At 62.5% G+C, this 19,043-nt stretch overlaps 1 protein-coding gene across 1 annotated transcript; it reads left to right on the top strand.

The window, feature by feature from the left end:
- On the top strand, positions 1-18,962 carry EVPL (envoplakin). Its single transcript, XM_029928966.1, has 22 exons — positions 1-179; positions 2,945-3,044; positions 3,373-3,527; positions 3,631-3,757; positions 4,480-4,605; positions 4,801-4,839; positions 4,938-5,099; positions 5,203-5,310; positions 5,471-5,566; positions 7,494-7,619; positions 8,079-8,225; positions 8,492-8,646; positions 8,844-8,941; positions 9,218-9,390; positions 10,638-10,816; positions 10,926-11,064; positions 11,177-11,370; positions 11,744-11,894; positions 14,066-14,149; positions 14,263-14,373; positions 14,455-14,547; positions 15,267-18,962. The coding sequence occupies exons 1-22, from the start codon at positions 82-84 to the stop codon at positions 18,705-18,707; spliced, it is 6,102 nt and encodes a 2,033-aa protein (XP_029784826.1). The 5' UTR covers positions 1-81; the 3' UTR covers positions 18,708-18,962.
- Positions 18,963-19,043: the final 81 nt, after the last annotated feature.

Raw genomic sequence — 19,043 nt, 5'->3', positions numbered from 1 at the left:
CCAGCGAGGACACACGCCTGCTGCCCGCCACCCACCTGCACCGGCCAAGCCCAGCCTGAGCCGGCACCTGCCTTTACAACCATGTTCAAGGGTCTGAGCAAAGGCTCCCAGGGCAAGGGGTCCCCTAAGGGCTCCCCAGCCAAGGGCTCTCCCAAGGGCTCCCCCAGCAAGCACAGCCGGTAAGCGGGGCCCGGGGCAGCGGGCTGGAGCAGGGGCGGCGACTGGCCCAGGGGCTCCGTTTCCACCTGGAAATGGCAGCCCGGAGCTCCGGACCAGCCCAGTGCTGGCATTTAGTGTCCCGAAGCCAAAGGGCCCCGGGGTGGACTCTCTCCCTTGCCCAGATGGAGCTCCAGTCCTAGCGGGAGGCCAGGGATAGCCTGGGGCTCCCACATTCGCCAGGGGGCCAGGGGGCCAGAGGGCCATGGGTGGGGGTGCTCTGTAGGAGACATACCGGATGAGCAGGGGCCCCAGGGTGGGGGTGGGGGGTGCTGGGAGACTGGAGTGCCTGGTTCCCTGTCCATGGCTCTGCCCTCACGGCTCTGCTGGGGCTGGGCTGACCCTTGGAACCTGGGTGCTGGGTGGGCAGAGGGACGGAGGCGGAGAAGGGAGGCCGGGTGCCTGGTGCAGGGAGGTGGGGCTGTTGTGCTGCGGGCTCCAAGCTGTAGCTTTCGTCTCCAGCCTCTCACCTGGGGCCTTGAGTGTTGTTGCAGAGCTGGGGTGTAAGGAGACGGGGCTTCAGGGAAAGGGGAGGGCCAGCCGGCCCAGGACACCCTCAGAGCCTCCCTCTGCTCCCTGAGCCCCTGCCCGACCCAGCGTCCGCAGACAGACTTGGCGGCTCCCTTCTTGCCCCTCCCTCTCACTGGCGGTCAGCCCCCCCCGTGCAGGGTGGAGGTGGCAGATGGGAGCGGAGATGAAAGGCTCATTACCCCGATAGGAATCAGGGCTATGACACCAAGGCTGGGCTTCTGGGCAGACAGGAAAGGCAGCAGGTAGGACTCTCACTTCGTGACCTGTCCTCTGGGGCTCCTGGGCCCTGCCCAGGGTGGAGTGTGCTCCTCCCGATGGGAGCAGCCCTCCCAGGAGGCCAGGCCTGCAGATAGATGGTCTAGGACCCACAGCTCCCTGTGCCCAGGCAGCCTCCGGGCAGCGCTTTCCTGGCCTGGGGCAGCTAGCGGCTCTGACTGCAGTTCCCCAAACAGGGCTCAATGTTCCTCTCATGTGCAATCTATTCCTTTGACACATTTATTGAGCACCTGCTGTGTGCCAGGCCTGTTCTAGGGACTGAGGACACCACCTTACACAGAGCCAGCAGGTCCTTAGCTACATGGTACTTTTATTCTAGTGAAATAAACACTCGCTGGAGGCCGACCCTGCACGGCCTTGCACTGGGTGCTTCAGAGGGATTCATTCTCCTAACACAGAAGCACTGTGATGTACATAGTATCGAAGCCCCGCATTACACATGAGGAATTTCGGGCACAGAGAGTTTAAGTAACTTGTTCAAAGCCACACAGCAGTAGTGCTGGAAAATGGTCAAACCCAGGGTATTTGGTCCAGAGTTCTTTCATTTTTTTTAAAGTATTTATTTTGAGAGAGAGAGAGAGAGAGAGAGAGAGAGAGAGCGAGAGAGAGAGCGAGAGAGCGAGCACTTGTGAGTAGGGGAGAGGCAGAGAGAATTCCAAGCAGGCTCTTTGATGTCAGTGCAGAGCCCAACTCAGGACTCGATTTCAGGAACTGAACCTTGAAATCATGACCTGAGCCGAAATCAAGAGTTGGGTGCTTGGGGCACCTGGTGGCTCAGTCGGCTGAGCGTCCGACTTCGGCAGGTCATGACCTCACAGTTTGTGGGTTTGAGCGCTGCGTCACCCTCTGGGCTGACAGCTCGGAGCCTGGAGCCTGCTTCAGACTCTGTGTCTCCCTCTCTCTCTGACCCTCCCCAGCTCATGCTTGCTCGCTCACTCTCTTGCTCTCAAAAATAAACATTAAAAAAAGAGAAAAAAAAGAGTTGGACACTTAACCAGATGAGCCACCCAGACGCCCCTGCCCAGAGTTCTTTCCCACTGGGTTTTCACTGGCACTGCCCCTCTGTTGGGCCAACAGGGGGTGGGGGTTTATCCTTTGATCCCTAATCAAGGCCCAGCTCAGTGAAGCCTTTGGCAAAGCCTTCCCCCTCCCCAGGGCTGTGACCTCACAGGGGGCTGTTGCCCATGAGGCCTGGGCCACTCCACCTTTTATTAGGTTTGCTTGACCCCCTGGGCCCCAGAGAGTGAGGTCAAGCACACAGCAGGCACCCCGTACAAAGGGCCCAGGGAGCCAGATCAGGCTTATACTCTGCTCCTTGCTGTGTGACCTAAAGCAAGTCATGTCCTAATCTGAGCTTAATCCCCAAATCTGGGCAATGCTGGAGCGTCCCCACAATCTCCAGGCCTCCCTACCGCGGTGTCGTGGGGTTCCTCCAGATGGTTGTTAGCCTGGGCATAGGCAGAGCCCAGGGTGGCGAGGGGGAGACAGGGTGGGGTGGGGGGAGCTTGGGGTGGGGGACATGCTGCTGCCCCCCTGCCCCCGGCCAACCCAGCTGCCCCTCCCAAAGCCCAGCCCTGGGTCTCGGGCATTGGCCGCTGAGACGTGATTCACTCCCAAGTAAGAGGCGGGGAGCTGGGTGGGGTCGGGAACTCATTGGCAGGACAGTGATGTTGGCCGGCTCCCTCCTGCCAGACCCCCCACTCTCTGAACCCTCGTGTGGGGACAGTGCTCCCCGACCTTCAGGAATCTGCCAGAATCTCCTGCAGAGAGAGACCAGAGCTCCCCATGTCTTGGATGCCTCCCTCCTGGGCAGTGGGCCTGGCTGCAGGGCAGGACGGGGCCGAGGGGCACAGGGGACCCCACACAGGTGCAGGTGGGCCTCTTCCAACCAAGCTGCCCTCTGTCCCCACCCCTACCCCAGGGCTGCCACCCAGGAGCTGGCCCTTCTCATCTCCCGCATGCAGGCCAGTGCTGACCAGGTGGAGAGGGACATCCTGGAGACCCAGAAGAAGCTGCAGCAGGTGAGGCCCCAGGGGCGGGCGGGGGCAAGGGAGGCTCCCTGAAGCCCCGGAGCGCCCGTTGCAGATGGTGAAAGTGGGACAGACAGCCCTCGGCTCCCTCTGGTTGGTCCCCAGCACAGCGGGAAGGAGGGCCCAGCTCGGCCTCTCTGTTGGACCCCAGCTTGGGGGAGCGGGACAAAGGGGCTCCCGCATGCCCTTGCACCTGCCCCAGGATGCCCCGGGCCTGGCCCTCCGCCGGTGTGGGCCCTGAGGTCGGCACACATGGGAACACTAGGCTGGGGCTGGGGGGCTGATGACGGGCGGCAAGGATGCGGTCCCACACCCGCAGGACCGAGCGCACAGCGGGCAGAACCAGGCCCTGAAGCACCGGCAGGAGGTGGGGCGCAGCCTGAAGGAGGCCGAGGTGCTGCTCAAGGACCTCTTCCTGGATGTGGACAAGGCCCGGCGGCTCAAGCACCCGCAGGCCGAGGAGATCGAGAAGGAGTGAGCGGGGGTGGCAGCCGGGGCCGGGGCTTGAGGGCGGAAGCCTTGGGGTTCCAGGGGAGCCCCAGGCCCAGCCCTGACCTGCCGGCCACCTCCCTGGCAGCATCAAGCAGCTGCACGAGCGGGTGACCCAGGAGTGTGCCGAGTACCGCGCCCTGTACGAGAAGATCGTGCTGCCGCCGGACGTGGGGCCCAGAGTGGACTGGGCGCGGGTGCTGGAGCAGAAACAGGTCCGGGGCGTCCCCAGCGTCAGAGGCCCCTCAGGGAGCTCAAAAACTCACACCTGACCCAATCCGATATCACAGCTGTGCGTCCTCAGGGCCTGCTGAGTGCTTGCACCTGGGAGGGTCCGGGAGAGCCCAGGAGACCTGCAGCCAGGGAAGGCTTCCTGCAGGAGGGGGCGTGTGAAGAGGTGGCAGGGTTCAGTGAGGCTGGGGTGAAATGGGGAGGAGAGGACATTCCAGAAAGAAGAAACACAGGCTCCGGCCCGGGGTGTGGTGGGAAGTGGGGCTTTCTGGGCAGGCAGCCAGAGCCAGGTCACGGGCATGTCACCCTGAACATCGGGTGAGGGGTGCCATGATGACGATGAAGGGTCAGCGGGGAGGGCATGGGCAGAGCAGGCGTCACAGGGTCTCAGAGCCTAGCGCGCTGTGTGCAGGTGGGAGGCACCGAGGCCAGGGCGGGTACAGGGACCCGTTGGGCCGGAAGACCTTTTAGCGGCTGGAGCCCAGCGCTCTGGGGACCGGCAGGAGTCGGGGGCTGCAATCATGATGACACTGAGCCCTCAGCTGGGGCAGCTGGGGGTGAGCTGCCTGCTGTTCACCTGGGCCACCCGGCCGGCCCGCCCACCCTCTGCCCAAACGATCACCTCCGCCCCTCTGCACGGGACGCGGGGAGGGCGTCAGGGGGCTGCCGGACTGCGGCTGAGCTGAGCCGCCAGCTCCTTCTGCAGAAGCAGGTCTGCGAGGGCCAGTACGGGCCGGGCATGGCCGAGCTGGAGCAGCAGATCGCCGAGCACAACATCCTGCAGAAGGAGATCGAGGCCTACGGGCAGCAGCTGCGCAGCCTCATCGGGCAGGTGAGGGGACGCACAGCCCTGCCTGGCCCCCCCGCTTTCTCCCATCAGAGTCTGAGTGGCCCAGCTGGCTCTCTGGGGCAAGGGATGGAGGTTGGGGGGCCCAGTGGGCCCAGGACGTGGGGTGCAGTCTCCCCTGCATGCCGCCCCTCACTGAGCCCGCTCTGTCTCCCCCTTCCCCCACCTTGGTGGAGCCAGGACGCAAATACTATCCGGAGCCAATACCGGGACCTCCTGGTGAGCTGAGGAAGGGCTGGGCTGGGTGGGGCCGGCGTTTCTGGGTCTAGCCTGACCCCCACCCCTTGCCACCCCCCTCCACGTGTCTCGGAGCACAGAAGGCGGCCTCGTGGCGTGGGCAGAGCCTGGGCAGTCTGTACACGCACCTGCAGGGGTGCACGCGCCAGCTGACCGTCCTGGGCCAGCAGCAGCAGGACATCCTGCAACAGGACTGGAGTGACCTGATGGCGGACCCTGAGGGCGTGCGGCGGCAGTACGAGGTGGGTGGGGGAGAGGGGGGCTCCGGGAGGGGGGAGGCACAAGGACGTCCTGGCCTGTCTCCCCCGCCCCCGCCCCTCACTGACGCTCCGGACTCTCCCGCAGCACTTCAAGCAGCATGAGCTGCTGAGCCAGGAGCAGAGCGTGAACCAGCTGGAGGACGACGGGGAGCGCATGGTGGAGCTGGGACACCCGGCTGCGGGGCCCATCCAGGTGCGAGGGACAGGCTGCCCGCGGCCTCAGGACGCCCGCTCCCCCAATCCGGGGGCTCCCCGGGGAGGCGTGGGGGAGGGAGACACAGTCCAGGTGGGGGCTGAGCTGAGGGGGCGGTGTGACGGGCGCACAGAGCAGAGCTCGGTGTCGCTGTCCTCAGACCCACCAGGAGGCCCTGAAGATGGCGTGGCAGAACTTTCTGAACCTGTGTATCTGCCAGGAGAGCCAGCTGCAGCACGTGGAGGCCTACCGCCGGGTGAGCCTGTGGGCGGGGCGGGGCGGGGCCGGGGGAGACGGGGCGGGATCCGGGGAGACGGGGCGGGGCCGGGGGAGACGGGGCGGGGCCCTGGGCGCAGAGGTGACCGGAGACTGTCACTGGACGGCTCACACAGAGGGCGACAAGGCGCGTAAAAACAGCAGAGCTGTGTCATGCAAACGTTCACAACAGGGTGATGTGGGGTGATGTGGGGACGCCTGGGGGGCTCAGTCAGTTAAGCGTCCGGCTTCGGCTCAGGTCATGATCTCACAGTTCGTGGGTTCGAGCCCCGCGTTGGGCTCTGTGCTGACAGCTCAGAGCCTGGAGCCTGCTTCGGATTCTGTGTCTCCCTCTGTCTCTGACCCTCCCCTGCTTGCGCTGTCTCTCTCAATCTCTCAAAAGTAAATTTAAAACATTAAAAAAAAAATTAACAACAGGGTGATGTGGTTTCCGGCGGCAGGGGGAGGTTCTCAAGAGCAAAATAAATAAATAAATAAAAATCTTACTCTTCTGCATAAATCACAAACATACATAAAGGTCAGACAGCATATCTGCAGTGTTACAGTTTTATAGAGATGGTGGGGAATTAAGGGAAAGATGTCTAAAAAGTCTCCTTAGGAAGGGGCAATAATGATAAAAGGTCTCAGAAACTTTTGACATAATACACAACAGGGAGTTTTTTCAGTAATTCGCACGCAGAATGTTTCATATACTTTGAGAGGGACAAAAGCCAAAAGGTTTTTTCTTCCGTTTTCTTTTTTAATTTTATTTTATTTTTTATTTTTTTTTAAATTTTTTAATGTTTTTTATTTATTTTTGAGAGACAGTGCTAGCAAGGGAGGGTCAGAGAGAGAGGGAGACACAGAATCTGAAGCAAGCTCCAGGCTCTGAGCTAGCTGTCTGCAGAGCCCGATGCGGGGCTCGAACCCACGAACCATGAGATAATGACCTGAGCCAAAGTCAGACGCTCAACCGACTGAGCCACCCAGGCACCCCCCCTTTTTCTTTTTTTTTAATATGTTCCTACATAACCGCCACACCATTATCATATGGACAAGAATTCCATAACATCGCCCAACTGCAGGATATTTTTTTAATTTTTTTAAGTTTATTTATTTATTTATTTTATTTTTTTTATTCTTTCTTTATTTTTGAGAGAGAGACAGAGTGTGAGCCAGGGCACGACAGGGAGAAAGGGAGAGACTGAATCCAAAGCAGGCTGTAGGCTCTGAGCTGTCAGCACAGAGCCCCATGTGGGGCTTGAACTCACGAACCGTGAGTTTATGACCTGAGCCCAAGTAGGGCACTCAACCTACTGAGCCACTCGGGTGCCCCTAAGTTTATTTATTTATTTTGAGAGAGAGAGCATGCATGAGTGGAAGAGGGGCAGAGAGAGGGAGGGAGAGAGGGAGGAAGGGAGAGAGAGAGAGAGAGAGAGAGAGAGAGAGAGAGAGAGAGAGAGAGAGGAAGAGAATCCCAATCCCATGCAGGCTCTGTGCTGTGAGTGCAGAGCCTGACATGAGACTTGATCCCATGAACAATGAGATCATGACCTGAGCCAGAGTCAAGAGTCAGATGCTTAAGCGACCGAGCCCTGAGGTGCCCTGGGAGTTTCTTTGTAAAGCACATGCCCAGCTTCCCCTTGGGGGCACCCCCCCAGGTTCCAGCCCCTCGGGGCACACACACCCCCAGGTTCCAGCCAGGACCACTGCAGGTACAGGAGTAAGCAGGAGAGCCCCCAAAACCACAGCATTTTGGAACACTGAAACAAGCCCAGGGAGCCGGAAATGCCCAGTTTGCAGAACCCTCCAGTTAAAAAGGCTGCCCGACTTGGGTAGAAAGGCCAACGGTGCAGCGGCCAGTGGCTTGCAGGGCCGATGGGCGGCAGGCTGCTCTGGGCTCTGCCCCTGATGACCCACGACCTCAGTTCCAGGAAGAGGCCGACTCTGTCAGCCAGACCCTGGCAAAGCTGCGCTCCAGCCTGGACACCCAGTGCAGCCCTGCCCCTGGGGGACCCCCAGGCGCCGCCACAGAGCTGCTGCACCAGCTGGAGGTGAGCGAGCCCCGCCGGGCTACCTGCACCCCGCTCCAGGGATGGGGCTGGCCCTTGCGTCTGGGCCTCACCCTTCCCTAGGGCTTTCGTCCCATCCAGAGTCCACCCTGGATCTGGAGGAGGAGGGTCAGCTCTAGTAGGAAGGGACTGGTCTGTTACCAGCAAGCCCCTCCCACCTCTGGGCCTCAGTTTCCTTACCTGCAACGTGACAGGGACCCACCGAGGAGAGTGCTGAGCAATTCCCGCCAGCCCCTACTCTAGAGGCCTGGGTGATACTGAGCTACCCCCTCGCCCCGCCCCTCCCCTCCCCAATCAGCAGACCCCAGGATCCTGGGCCCCTCGGAGGGCCTTCTTTTACTTCCCTGACTTGGAGATCCTGTCTGTCCTCATGAAGTCCCCTTGGCTCTCATGCGGGGGGCAGTGTGGGACAGGCCTCAAGTGCAGCCCGGGACCCCACAGGCAGAGAAGCAGCAGCTGGCTGTCGCTGAGAAGACCGTTGGTGACCTGCAGCAGCGGAGCCAGCAGGTGGCCCCTCTGCAGCAGCGCAGGAACCCGCCCCAGCAGCCTCTGCACGTGGACAGCATCTGCGACTGGGACTCAGGAGAAGTACAGGCTCTGCCCCGCCAGCCCCAGCCCTGCCCCTCCATCCCGCCATTGCCCCCACCTTGCCCAGGCCTCAAGCCCTGCTCTGCCTGTATCTTGTCCCTGCTCCCACCCCTTCCCCAGCTCCTGTACCCAGCCCTCTGCCCTCCAAGCCCTGCTCTGCCTCTAGCCTGTCCTTGCCCTCACCCCAGCTCCTGTGCCCAGCCCCGACCCCATCTTGGCCTCTCCTGCCCCTGAGCCAGCCCGAGCCCCGCCGCCCTGTCTTGCAGGTGCAGCTGTTACGGGGTGAGCAGTACACGCTGGTGGACAACACCGACCAGCACACCTGGGTCGTGCGAGGCCCAGGTGGAGAGACCAAACGTGCCCCAGCTGCCTGCTTCTGCATCCCAGCTCCGGACCCTGAAGCCGTGGCCACAGCCTCCAAGTGGGTCTGCTGGGGAGACCTGGGGGCAGGAGGCAGGCTGTGGGCCCAGACCAGGTCCTGTGGTGTTTGCCCTTCACCTGGACCAGTGACTCCTAGGGCTGGCGGGGGGGGGGGGGGGGGGGGGGGGGGGGGGGGGGCAGGTGCGTAGTTCAGAGAGAGAAGAGAGAGGTCCTTCTCTGACCTCCTCCTTGTTCTAGGCTGGCCTCAGAGCTGCAGGCCCTGAAGCAGAAATTGGCCACAGTCCAGAGCCACCTGACGGCCGGCACTACGCAGCCCTTACAGGCTGGCCAGCAGGGTACGGAGGGCTGGACTGGGGGGAGGCGGTTGGAAGAGAAGGCGTAGATCCTACTTTGGCTGCTGTCGGAGGTTGTGATGGACACAGGGTGGCCCTTGATTAGGGACTTCTGCCGGGGGATTCCATTTCTTGGGCTGGCATGGTCCCTCACCCAGTTAGGCCCTACCCACCCCCTCCCCCGCACAGGATGCTCCGGGGGTACCAGGGAAGAGGTCCTCAGGCAGATGGGCAGATGGGACGTAGGCCCTGGACCCTTACAGGCACCTATGCCTCCAGCTCCCCCTGCCTCAGCCCCAGAAGACCCACAGGCCCAGAAGCTCTTGACACGGATGACCCGGCTGGATGGAGACCTAGGGCAGATAGAGAGGCAGGTGCTGGCCTGGGTCCGGGCCCCCTTGAGCCGCACGGCACCCCTGGAGGACCTGGAGGGCCGCATCCAGAGCCACAAGGTGGGTAGTTGAGCAAGGATGGCAGCGATGAGAACAGCCCTGCCCCTGGGGGTGCGTGAAGGAAAGGTGAGCCGAGCGTGGGAGCAGCCGCAGGGACCCGAGGGCAGGGGGCAGACAGTCCAGGGCCCAACACAAGCTGGTTCCCGTCCCGGCTCCTCGGCTGACCAGCTCTGTGATCTTGGCAAATCACTTAACCTCTCTGGGCCTCGATTTCCTCACTGCAGAAAACATACACAGTAGTACCCGCGCATCTGGTTGTCCCAAGGATGACTTAAGGTCCGAGGAAGGTTCTAGAGGGGCAGGGCCCAGGGTACAGGCCCTGGACCCCGCACTTGGAAGGTGTCCAGAGAGGGTCCCGAGAGCAGCAAGGAAGGCCCGGCCTCTGAGGGGTGATTGTTCCTGGAGGCAGGCAGGGGAGCCCCCCTGGAAGGGTTGCAGTGTGTAAACTCCGCCACAAAAGGCCGTGTCCTCTGAGCGCTAACAGTGAAAGCAGCCCTATGGTCCCTGTCCCCATGCAGCTGGCTCTTTCCACTCTATCCTGTACCGACGTGTGAGGAGCTCAGAGGTCTGGTGGGGACGGGAGGGCTCCTGGGCTGGGACAGGATGAGCGGGAGGTGTTGCACACTGAGTCTCTGAGGGACATCAGGAGGAGACAGGGTTGGGAGGGAGCAGGCAGGGGGCACAGTGCGGCCTCCACCACATCCCGCCACCAGCCGAGGCTCTGGGGCTGACGCGGGGCTGGGCCTTTACACCTGAGCCAGCGAGTCACCGGTCATGACTGCATGGGGGACACGGCAGCCCCCAACTGGGTCCTCGAGTCCTGAAGCTACCGCATCTCCCACATTAGGGGTGCTGGGCCCCGGGAAGCATGGTTAGGCCTGAAGGTAGGCAGTGAGCAGCTGAGAAGGAACCAAGTAACCCACGTTGACAGAGCCAGGGTTTTGCCGCCTGGCCTGGGGCGACGGGGCAGGGAATTGAAGTTTTGTGAACGGCATAGCGACACCCCCCAGGACTGCACTGCGGCCTCCCATCAGTCATTCTGCACATGAGGACACGGGGGCAGTGGGGGGTGCTCAGTGAGGTTGACTGGCCCAAGGTCATCCACATGGGGATTCTGGGGGCCAGGACTGATCCTGGATCTATGGCCTCTGCCCGGGCTCATACCCAGCAGGCTCTGAGGCCTTGTGAGCAGGGTTGGGTGGACCCTTCTGGAAGGAGACCTCTGATCCTGTCCCTCCCTGCCCCAGGACACAGCCCAGCGGCTGCAGAGCCTGGGAGCAGAGAAGGAGGCGGCTCAGAAGGAGTGTGAGGTGTTTCTGTCTGGCCGGCCCGTGGGCCCTGTGGCCCTGCACCTGCCCGTGGCCCTCAACAGTGTCAAGAACAAGCACAGTGATGTTCAGGTTCTCTACAACCTCTACGGGGAGAAGTGAGTGCTCTGGGGACCGGGCAGGGGACAGCTGGGCGGCGCCATTGGGGTGCGTGTGGCCTCGGGAGCTCCTGACCTTGAGCCCCCGCCGCCCCCTGCCTTGAGACAGAGCCAGAGCGGCCCTGGGTCTGGAGCAGCAGATCCAGGATGCAGAAAGGATCATTGGAGGCTTTGAGTCCTCTGTGGCGCAGGAGGCCCCTCTCCCTGCCAGCCCAGGCGCGCTGCAGGACAGGGTCTGCGAGCTGCAGGTGAGGGGCCGGGTGGCCTTGCCAAGGATTTGAGGGCGGGAGGTACAAGGGGTACATATGGCGACTGATGGAGCCACGAGGGTGCAAGGTGCCATGTCCCCTCCTCCCCCAGCGCCTGCGGAGGGAGCTGCTGGAACAGCAGGCCTGCATGCTGGGGCTGCACCGCGAGCTGAAGGCCACCGAGCATGCGTGCGGCACCCTGCAGAACAACTTGCATGAGTTTTGCCAAGATCTGCCCCGCCAGCAGCGCCAGGCGAGGGCCCTCACCGACCGCTACCACGCTGTGGGCGACCAGCTGGACCTGCGGTGAGTGGCTGGGCCATTAGGGCTTGAGACACGTCCCCACGGTGCACAGCAGTGGCTGCTGCCCCCACGCTGTGTGACCTTGGGCTGGTGACTTCACCTCTCTGAGGCTAGGTTTCCTCGGCTCTAAAATGGGACAATAACAGCACCCATCTCCCAGGGTGAGCCTCCCTCCCTCCCTGGCACAGACTGTCTGGTCCATCCCTGAGTGCCCAGCTCTAGCACAGGGCCCAGAGTTAGGGCATCACCACGTTGGGTCCATCAGGCCTCCTGACCCATCCTAGGGAGGGAGGCACCCACCAGTCTCCTCTGGGCACCCCTCGCCTGTCCCCAGAGGGTAGCTGTCACCTCCGCTCCGGGCCTCTTCCTCCCGCAGGGAGAAGATGTTGCAGGACGCCAGCCTCACCTACCAGCAGTTCAAGAACTGCAGGGACGACCTGAGCTTCTGGCTGGAGCACCTGCCGCACAGCCAGGTGCGGCCCAGCGACGGGCCCAGCCAGGTCGCCTACAAGCTGCAGGTGCAGAAGGTGAGGAGCTGCAGGCCACTTGGGCCTCCCTGGGCCTCCCCACAGGTAGAGCCGCCTGTGCGCAGGTGGCCCCCTAGTGGCCAGCGTTCTAAGGGACCTCAAAGCACAACCCCTTTCTGGGGTCACCCCCACCCTAAACACTCAATCCACTCTGCCCACCGACAGGGCGAGCCCATCTCCAGCTGGTATGAGGTGGGCAGCGAGCTTTGTGCTCCAGGGGGTCCCTCTTCCTCCTACCTGCCAACCCCCTACTGTGGGCTGGCAGTGAACCAGGGGCCACGGTACAGCCAGTCTAGCGGGGGAGGCTGGTGCATCTCAGACCACCAGGCTGGAAAGGGCCCTGGGGGAGCCCCTGGCAGGACACGGGGGGGGGGGGTCAGGGCAAGTGGTCTGAAAGACACGGGCCTGGGGCAGCAGGAGGGATGGCAGTGTGTAGGGAGAGAGGAGCGGGGTAATGTCAGACAGGTGGCCTGGGACAGAGAGTCTTAGACCTGGCTGCAGATTAGAATCACCCAGGGGGCCTTTTAATTTTTTTTAAGGTTTTATTTATTTTTGACACAGAGAGAGACAGAGCATGAGCGGGGGAGGGGCAGAGAGAGGGACACAGAATCGGAAGCAGGCTCCAGGCTCTGAGCTTATCAGCACAGAGCCCGATGTGGGGCTCGAACCCACGTATGTGAGATCATGACCTGAGCCAAAGTCAGAGGCTTAACAGACTGAGCCTCCCAAGTGCCCCTCAGGGGGACTTTTAAAATATCCCTGTACCATGGGGCACCTGGGTGGCTCAGTTGGTTGGGCGTCAGACGGGCTCAGGTCATGATCTCACGGTTCATGGGTTCGAGCCCTGCATCAGGCTCTGTGCTGACAGCTAGCTCAGAGCCTGGAGCCTGTCTTTGGGTTCTGTGTCTTTTTCCCTCTCTGACCCTCCCCTGCACGTGCTCTCTCTCCCTGTCTCTCAAAAATTAAAAAAAAAACATTTTAAAAAATCCCTGTACCAGACCCCCACTCTGGACTGATTAAATTGGAATGGCTGGGACCAGAACATCGGTACTTTTTTTTTTTTTAAGTTTGTTTATTTATTTTGAGGGAGAGAGCATGTGCTTGCGCACAGAGAGGAACAGAGAGCGAGAATCCCAAGCAGGCTCCACGGACAGCACGGAGCCAGACTCGGGGCTTGATCTCAAGAACCGTGAGATCATGCATAACCTGAGCCAAAATAAAGAGTCAGACACTTAATTGGCTGAGCCACCCGGGTGCCCCATATCGGTACTTTTTAAGAAGTTCCCCAGGTAAATAAAAGGGCAGGTCAGGGACCGAGCGGTGGATCTCAGGCCTCTGGACCCTAAGCTCCTGGAGATACTTAGACGTGCAGATTCTCAGGCCCCAACCCAGGCCTGCTCAGTCCGGAGCTCTGGAGGTGGGGCCTTCAATCTCTGTTGTTGTTTTTTAATGTTTTATTTATTTTTTGAGAGCAAAAGAGAGAGAGAGAGGGAGACAGCACCAGCAGGGGAGGGTCAGAGAGAGAGAAAGACATAGAATCCAAAGACAGGTTCCAGGCTCTGAGCTAGCTGTCTGCTCAGAGCCCGACACGGGGCTTGAACCCACAAACCATGAGATCATGCCCTGAGCCGAAGCCGGACACCTTACCGACTGAGCCACCCAGGGGCCCCTTCAATCTCTGTTTTAAAAGGCTCCCTAGGTGATTCACAGGGTGAAGGCCTCTGTGCTAGAACATGACTCTGAGGGGCACGGGCATCGGCAGAAGGAAGGGATTCTCCCAAAGAGAGGAAAGAATTGTGGCTCAGTTGGTTAAGTGTCTGACTTTGGCTCAGGTCATGGTCTCACGGTTAGTGGGTTCGAGCGCCACATCAGGCTCTGTGCTGATGGCGTGGAACCTGAAGCCTGCTTCAGATACTGTGTCTCCCTCTCTCTCTGCCCCTTCCGACTCGTGTTTGTTCGTTCGTTCTCTCTCACTCTCTCAAAAATAAACATTAAAAAGATAAAAAAAAAGAGAGGAAGGAAGAAGTCCTGGAGAGAGCGGCCCTGGAAGGGGCAGTTTCCCAGGCGAGCTCCTGCCCCTGCGGCCCCGGGAGCGTGCTGGCTGCCTGAGTGCCCGGAGGACGGCACCGGCGTTTGCCCACCTCCCTTGACTCTCGCTCTTTCCCTGGCAGAGGCTTCAGCAGGAGATCCAGGGCCGAGAGCAGGACCGGGCCATGGCATCCCGCCTCTCCCAGGACCTGCAGGCAGCCCTCCAGGTAAGCACTTTACTCCTCTCCCCTCCCTCCCTCCCTCCCCCTGCCAGTCCTCTGCTCTCCCATCCCCTGCCTCCCCCACCGACCTGGCCTGTTGTCCTTCCCTCCCTGCTCAGGACTATGAGTTGCAGGCAGACACCTACCGCTGCTCCCTGGAGACCAGCCAGGCAGGGGCGGCCCCGAACAGACCCCGAGTGGCTCCCCTGCAGGAGAGCATCCAGGCCCAGGTGAGAGGGGACCCAGCGCACCAGCTCTGCCAGCTCTACAGCTGAGCTGACCCTGACCTCCCTCTCCCTCCTCCCCCCCAGGAGAGGGACCTGACAAAGGCCTACACAGAGGTGGCAGCCACATGCCAGCAGCAGCTATGCCAGCTGGAGTTTGCCAGAAGGATGCTCGAGAAGGTATGGGGACTGCGGCCACTCTGTCCCTGTGCTAGGCAGCCAGGGCTGGTCACTGATGGAGCAGCTAGGCAGCCTGAGGGGTACCGCTCCCTACCTTCCCGGTTCTCTCCCCAGCAGCTCCTCCAGGCTGGTAACCAGCTCAGAGTCAGGCCCTGGAGATGTCAGTGCAGTCACAGCTTAGCCGCTGGGCAGTCTGCCTGTGGGGACAGGAGAAAATCCCCACAAAGTCTTCAGCTTAGGACCAGCCGTGAGGGGCAAGAGGCCACCTGGGGCTCCATCCCTGGGACACAGAAGCCTTCTATGGCTCCTGGTGTCTGGCTGAGGGACCTGCCAGCTGTCTCCTACCTAGCGGAGCGGCCCCCCCCCCCCCCCCCCCCGGCAACATCCTGAGAGGAGCATGGGCCCATACCCAGGAGCCTGGAGGGGAGGGGAGGGGCAAAGCTTTACAAAGGAGACCCTGTCCTGTTTGCACGCTCAAGTGCAAATTCCGCCTGAACGCTGCCTTGCATCGTGGGGCTGAGGGGTCCTCTCAAAATCCTGCATCCTAGCACCTCAGGTCTGCAGCTCCTGCTCCCGGAACCTACCAGAAGCCTAAGGAAGCAGGGAAGGAGTCTCTGATCTCAGGGTGTATGGGGAGGTGATGGAAATGGGGCTCATCCCTTCCCCCCACCTCGCCTCCCCTCCAGGACTCGTCCCCTCCTCCCCCTCTCTCTCTGCAGAAGGAGCTCAGTGAGGATAGCCAGGTGACGCAGGATGCAGCGCAGGGGTCTGAGGGCCCAGCCCGAGCCGGGAAGGGGTCCGAGGCCCTGAAGTCCCAGCTGGAGGAGGAGAGGAAGCGGGTGGCCGAGGTGCAGCACGAGCTGGAGGAGCAGAGGAACCAGCTGCTGCAGCTGAGGACCCAGCGGCCTCTGGAGAGGCTGGAAGAGAAGGAAGTGGTGGAGTTCTACCGGGACCCCCAGCTGGAGAGCGACCTGTCCAGGGTGCAGTCCCAGGTAGAGGACGAGGGCAGGAAGCGGGCCGGCCTGCAGGCAGACCTGGAGGCCACGGCCCAGCGGGTGGTCCAGCTGGAGAGCAAGCGGAGGGCCACGCAGCCTCACCTGCTGACCAAGGAGGTCACCCAGATCGAGAGGGACCCTGGCCTGGACAGCCAGGCGGCCCAGCTCAGCAGCGAGATCCAGCAGCTGCAGGGACAGAACGCCACCGTCTCGGCCCGGCTGGAGGAGCTCAAGAGGGAATTGCTGGCCCTGGAGAAGAAGGAGCCGAACGTGAAGGAGACGGTCGTGGTGAAAGAGGTGGTCAAGGTGAAGAAGGACCTGGAGATGCTCAAGGCAGCCCAGGCCCTGAGGCTGCAGCTGGAGGAGGACACGGCGCAGAGGAAGGGGGCGCAGGAGGCCGCGGCCAAGCTGCAGGCTCGCATCGATGAGCTGGAGCGGGCGATCGGCGCCGTGGAGCCCAAGGTGATCGTGAAGGAGGTGAAGAAGGTGGAGCAGGACCCGGGCCTCCTCGAAGAGGCGGTGAGGCTGAGGAGCCTCCTCGAGGAGACCCGGAGCGAGAACGTGGCCCTGGCACATGAGCTGGAGGAACTGCGGGCCAAGCGAAGCGTGGTAGAGAAGCAGAAGCCCCGAGTCGAGCTCCAGGAGCACGTCCACGAGACCTTCCACGTGGCTCCGGAGACGCAGCAGGAGATGACGCGGCTCAGGGCCCAGCTGCAGGAGACGGTCAGCCAGAGGAGCTGCGTGGAGAAAGCGGTGGAGGCGCTGCTGCCTGACCTGGCCGCCCTGCGCGCCCAGAAGCCTGCCGTGGAGTACAAGCAGGTGATGCAGGAGGTGGTGAAGCACGAGCAGAGCCCCGAGGTGCTGCGGGAGATCGACCGCCTGAAGGCGCAGCTCAACGAGCTGGTCAACAGCAGTGGGCGGGCCCAGGAGCAGCTCATCCGGCTGCAGGGGGAGCGCGACGCGTGGAGACGGGAGCGCGCCAAGGTGGAGACCAAGACAGTGAACAAGGAGGTGGTGCGCCGCGAGAAGGACCCCGTGCTGGAGAAGGAGGCCAAGCGGCTGCGCCAGGAGGTGCGAGAGGCCGCGCAGAAGAGGCGGGCGGCCGAGGACGCGGTGTCCGAACTGCAGAGTAAGTACCTGCTGCTGGAGAGGAGGCGGCCCGAGGAGAAGGTGGTGGTGCAGGAGGTGGTGGTCACCCGGAAGGACCCAAAGCTCCGCGACGAGCACAGCCGGCTGAGCCGGAGCCTGGATGAGGAGGCGGCCCGGCGGCGGCAGCTGGAGCGGGAGGTGCAGCAGCTCCGGGCCGGCGTGCAGGAGAAGGAGGGCCTGCTCAGCTTCGGGGAGGACCGCGGCAGGAAGCTGGCCGCCGAGAGGGAGCTGCGGCAGCTGACCCTGAGGATCCGGGAGCTCGAGAAGCGGCCTCCCGTGGTACAAGAGAAGATCATCACGGAGGAGGTGGTCAAGCTGGAGAAGGACCCGGACCTGGAGAAGTCCACCGAGGCCCTGCGGCAGGAGCTGGACAGGGAGAAGGCCCAGGTGACAGGACTGCATCGGGAGTGCAAGAACCTGCAGGTCCAGATCGACGTCCTCCAGACGGCCAAGTCGCAGGAGAAGACCATCTACAAGGAGGTGATCCGGGTGGAGAAGGACCGGGTGCTGGAGGGCGAGCGGTCCCGCGCGTGGGAGGCGCTCAGCAGGGAGCGCTCGGCGCGGCAGGGCCGGGAGGGTGAGGTGCGGCGCCTGCGGGAGCGCATCGACAAGGCGGAGGCGCTGGGCAAGACGTGGGCCCGGGAGGAGGCGGAGCTGCAGAAGGGCCGCGAGCAGGCGGCCCAGGAGCGCCGACAGCTGCAGCAGGAGCTGCGGGAGCTGGAGAGGCGGAAGCAGCAGACGGTGCAGCATCTGCAGGAGGAGGCGCAGCTGCTCAGCCAGAGGACGGAGAGCGAGCGCCAGAAGGCGGCCCAGCGGGGCCAGGAGCTGGCGCAGCTCGAGGCGGCCATCCTCCGCGAGAAGGACCAGATCCACGAGAAGGAGAGGACCCTGCGGGACCTCCACGCCAAGGTGAGCAGGGAGGAGCTCAGCCAGGAGACCCAGACCCGCGAGACCAACCTTTCCACCAAGATCTCTATCTTGGAGCCGGAGACGGGGAAGGACATGTCCCCGTACGAGGCCTACAAGAGGGGCATCATCGATCGAGACCAGTACCTCCAGCTACAGGAGCTGGAGTGCGACTGGGAGGAGGTCACCACCTCGGGCCCCTGTGGGGAGGAGTCTGTGCTCCTGGACCGCAAGAGCGGGAAGCAGTACTCCATCGAGGCCGCCCTGCGCTGCCGGCGCATCTCCAAGGAAGAGTACCATCTCTACCGCGACGGCCGCCTCCCCATCTCCGAGTTCGCTCTGCTCGTGGCAGGGGAGACCAAGCCCTGCGCCTCGCTCTCCATTGGCTCCATCATCTCCAAGTCCCCGCTCGCCTCCCCGGCCCCCCAGGCTGCCGGTTTCTTCTCTCCCGGCCTCTCCCTCGGGCTTGTTGATGACAGCTTCCCCATCGCCGGCGTCTACGACACAACCACAGACAACAAATGCACCATCAAGACGGCAGTGGCCAAGAACATGCTGGACCCCATCACCGGGCAGAAGCTGCTGGAGGCCCAGGCGGCCACGGGGGGCATCGTAGACCTCCTCTGCCGGGAGCGGTACTCCGTGCACAAGGCTATGGAGAGGGGGCTGATCGAGAACACCTCCACGCAGAGGCTGCTCAACGCCCAGAAGGCCTTCACAGGCATCGAGGATCCCGTCACCAAGAAGAGGCTGTCGGTGGGCGAGGCCGTCCAGAAGGGCTGGATGCCCTGGGAGGGCGTGCTCCCCCACCTGCAGGCGCAGCACCTGACTGGGGGGCTCATCGACCCCAAGAGGACCGGCCGCATCCCGGTCCCGCAGGCCGTGCTCTCCGGAATGATCAGCGAGGAGCTGGCCCGGCTCCTGCTGGATGAGGCCGGCTATGAGAAGGATCTGACAGACCCCATCTCCAAGGAGCGGATGAGCTATAAGGAGGCCATGGGGCGCTGCCGCAGGGACCCCCTGAGCGGCCTGCTGCTGCTCCCGGCTGCCCTGGAGGGGTACCGCTGCGGCCGCACCGCCTCCCCCACGGTCCTGCGCTCCCTGCGCTGAGAGGGCCAGGCGGTCCGGGCAGCGACGGGGGGGAGGGGGACGCATGCACCCTGCACCCCTGGAAGGGCCTCACCCGAGGGGTTGGGTCTTCCCTCTGATCCCTGTGCTATATTACTCAGCAGTTTGCGGTGTGGGCCCCCCCTCCCCTAACTTTGGCACCTAGTCCATCCCCAGACCCAGCGATCGGCATGCCTGTCTTTCCTCCCTCCTCCCCGACCCAGTGCTTCCAATAAACGAATTCTTCCAGTGTCTAGATCACGGTTGGGAACGCACGATGGATTTGTCTGAGCCGTAAGCACAGGGGACCCTTGCTGGGGTCCTTCCCGCCTGGGAAGC

Source organism: Suricata suricatta, chromosome 17 (genome assembly GCF_006229205.1).
Source record: "Suricata suricatta isolate VVHF042 chromosome 17, meerkat_22Aug2017_6uvM2_HiC, whole genome shotgun sequence".
In the NCBI taxonomy this organism is placed as follows: Eukaryota; Metazoa; Chordata; class Mammalia; order Carnivora; family Herpestidae; genus Suricata; species Suricata suricatta.
Note: the sequence above shows the minus strand (reverse complement) of the source record. Positions and strands in the feature narration are given on the sequence as shown.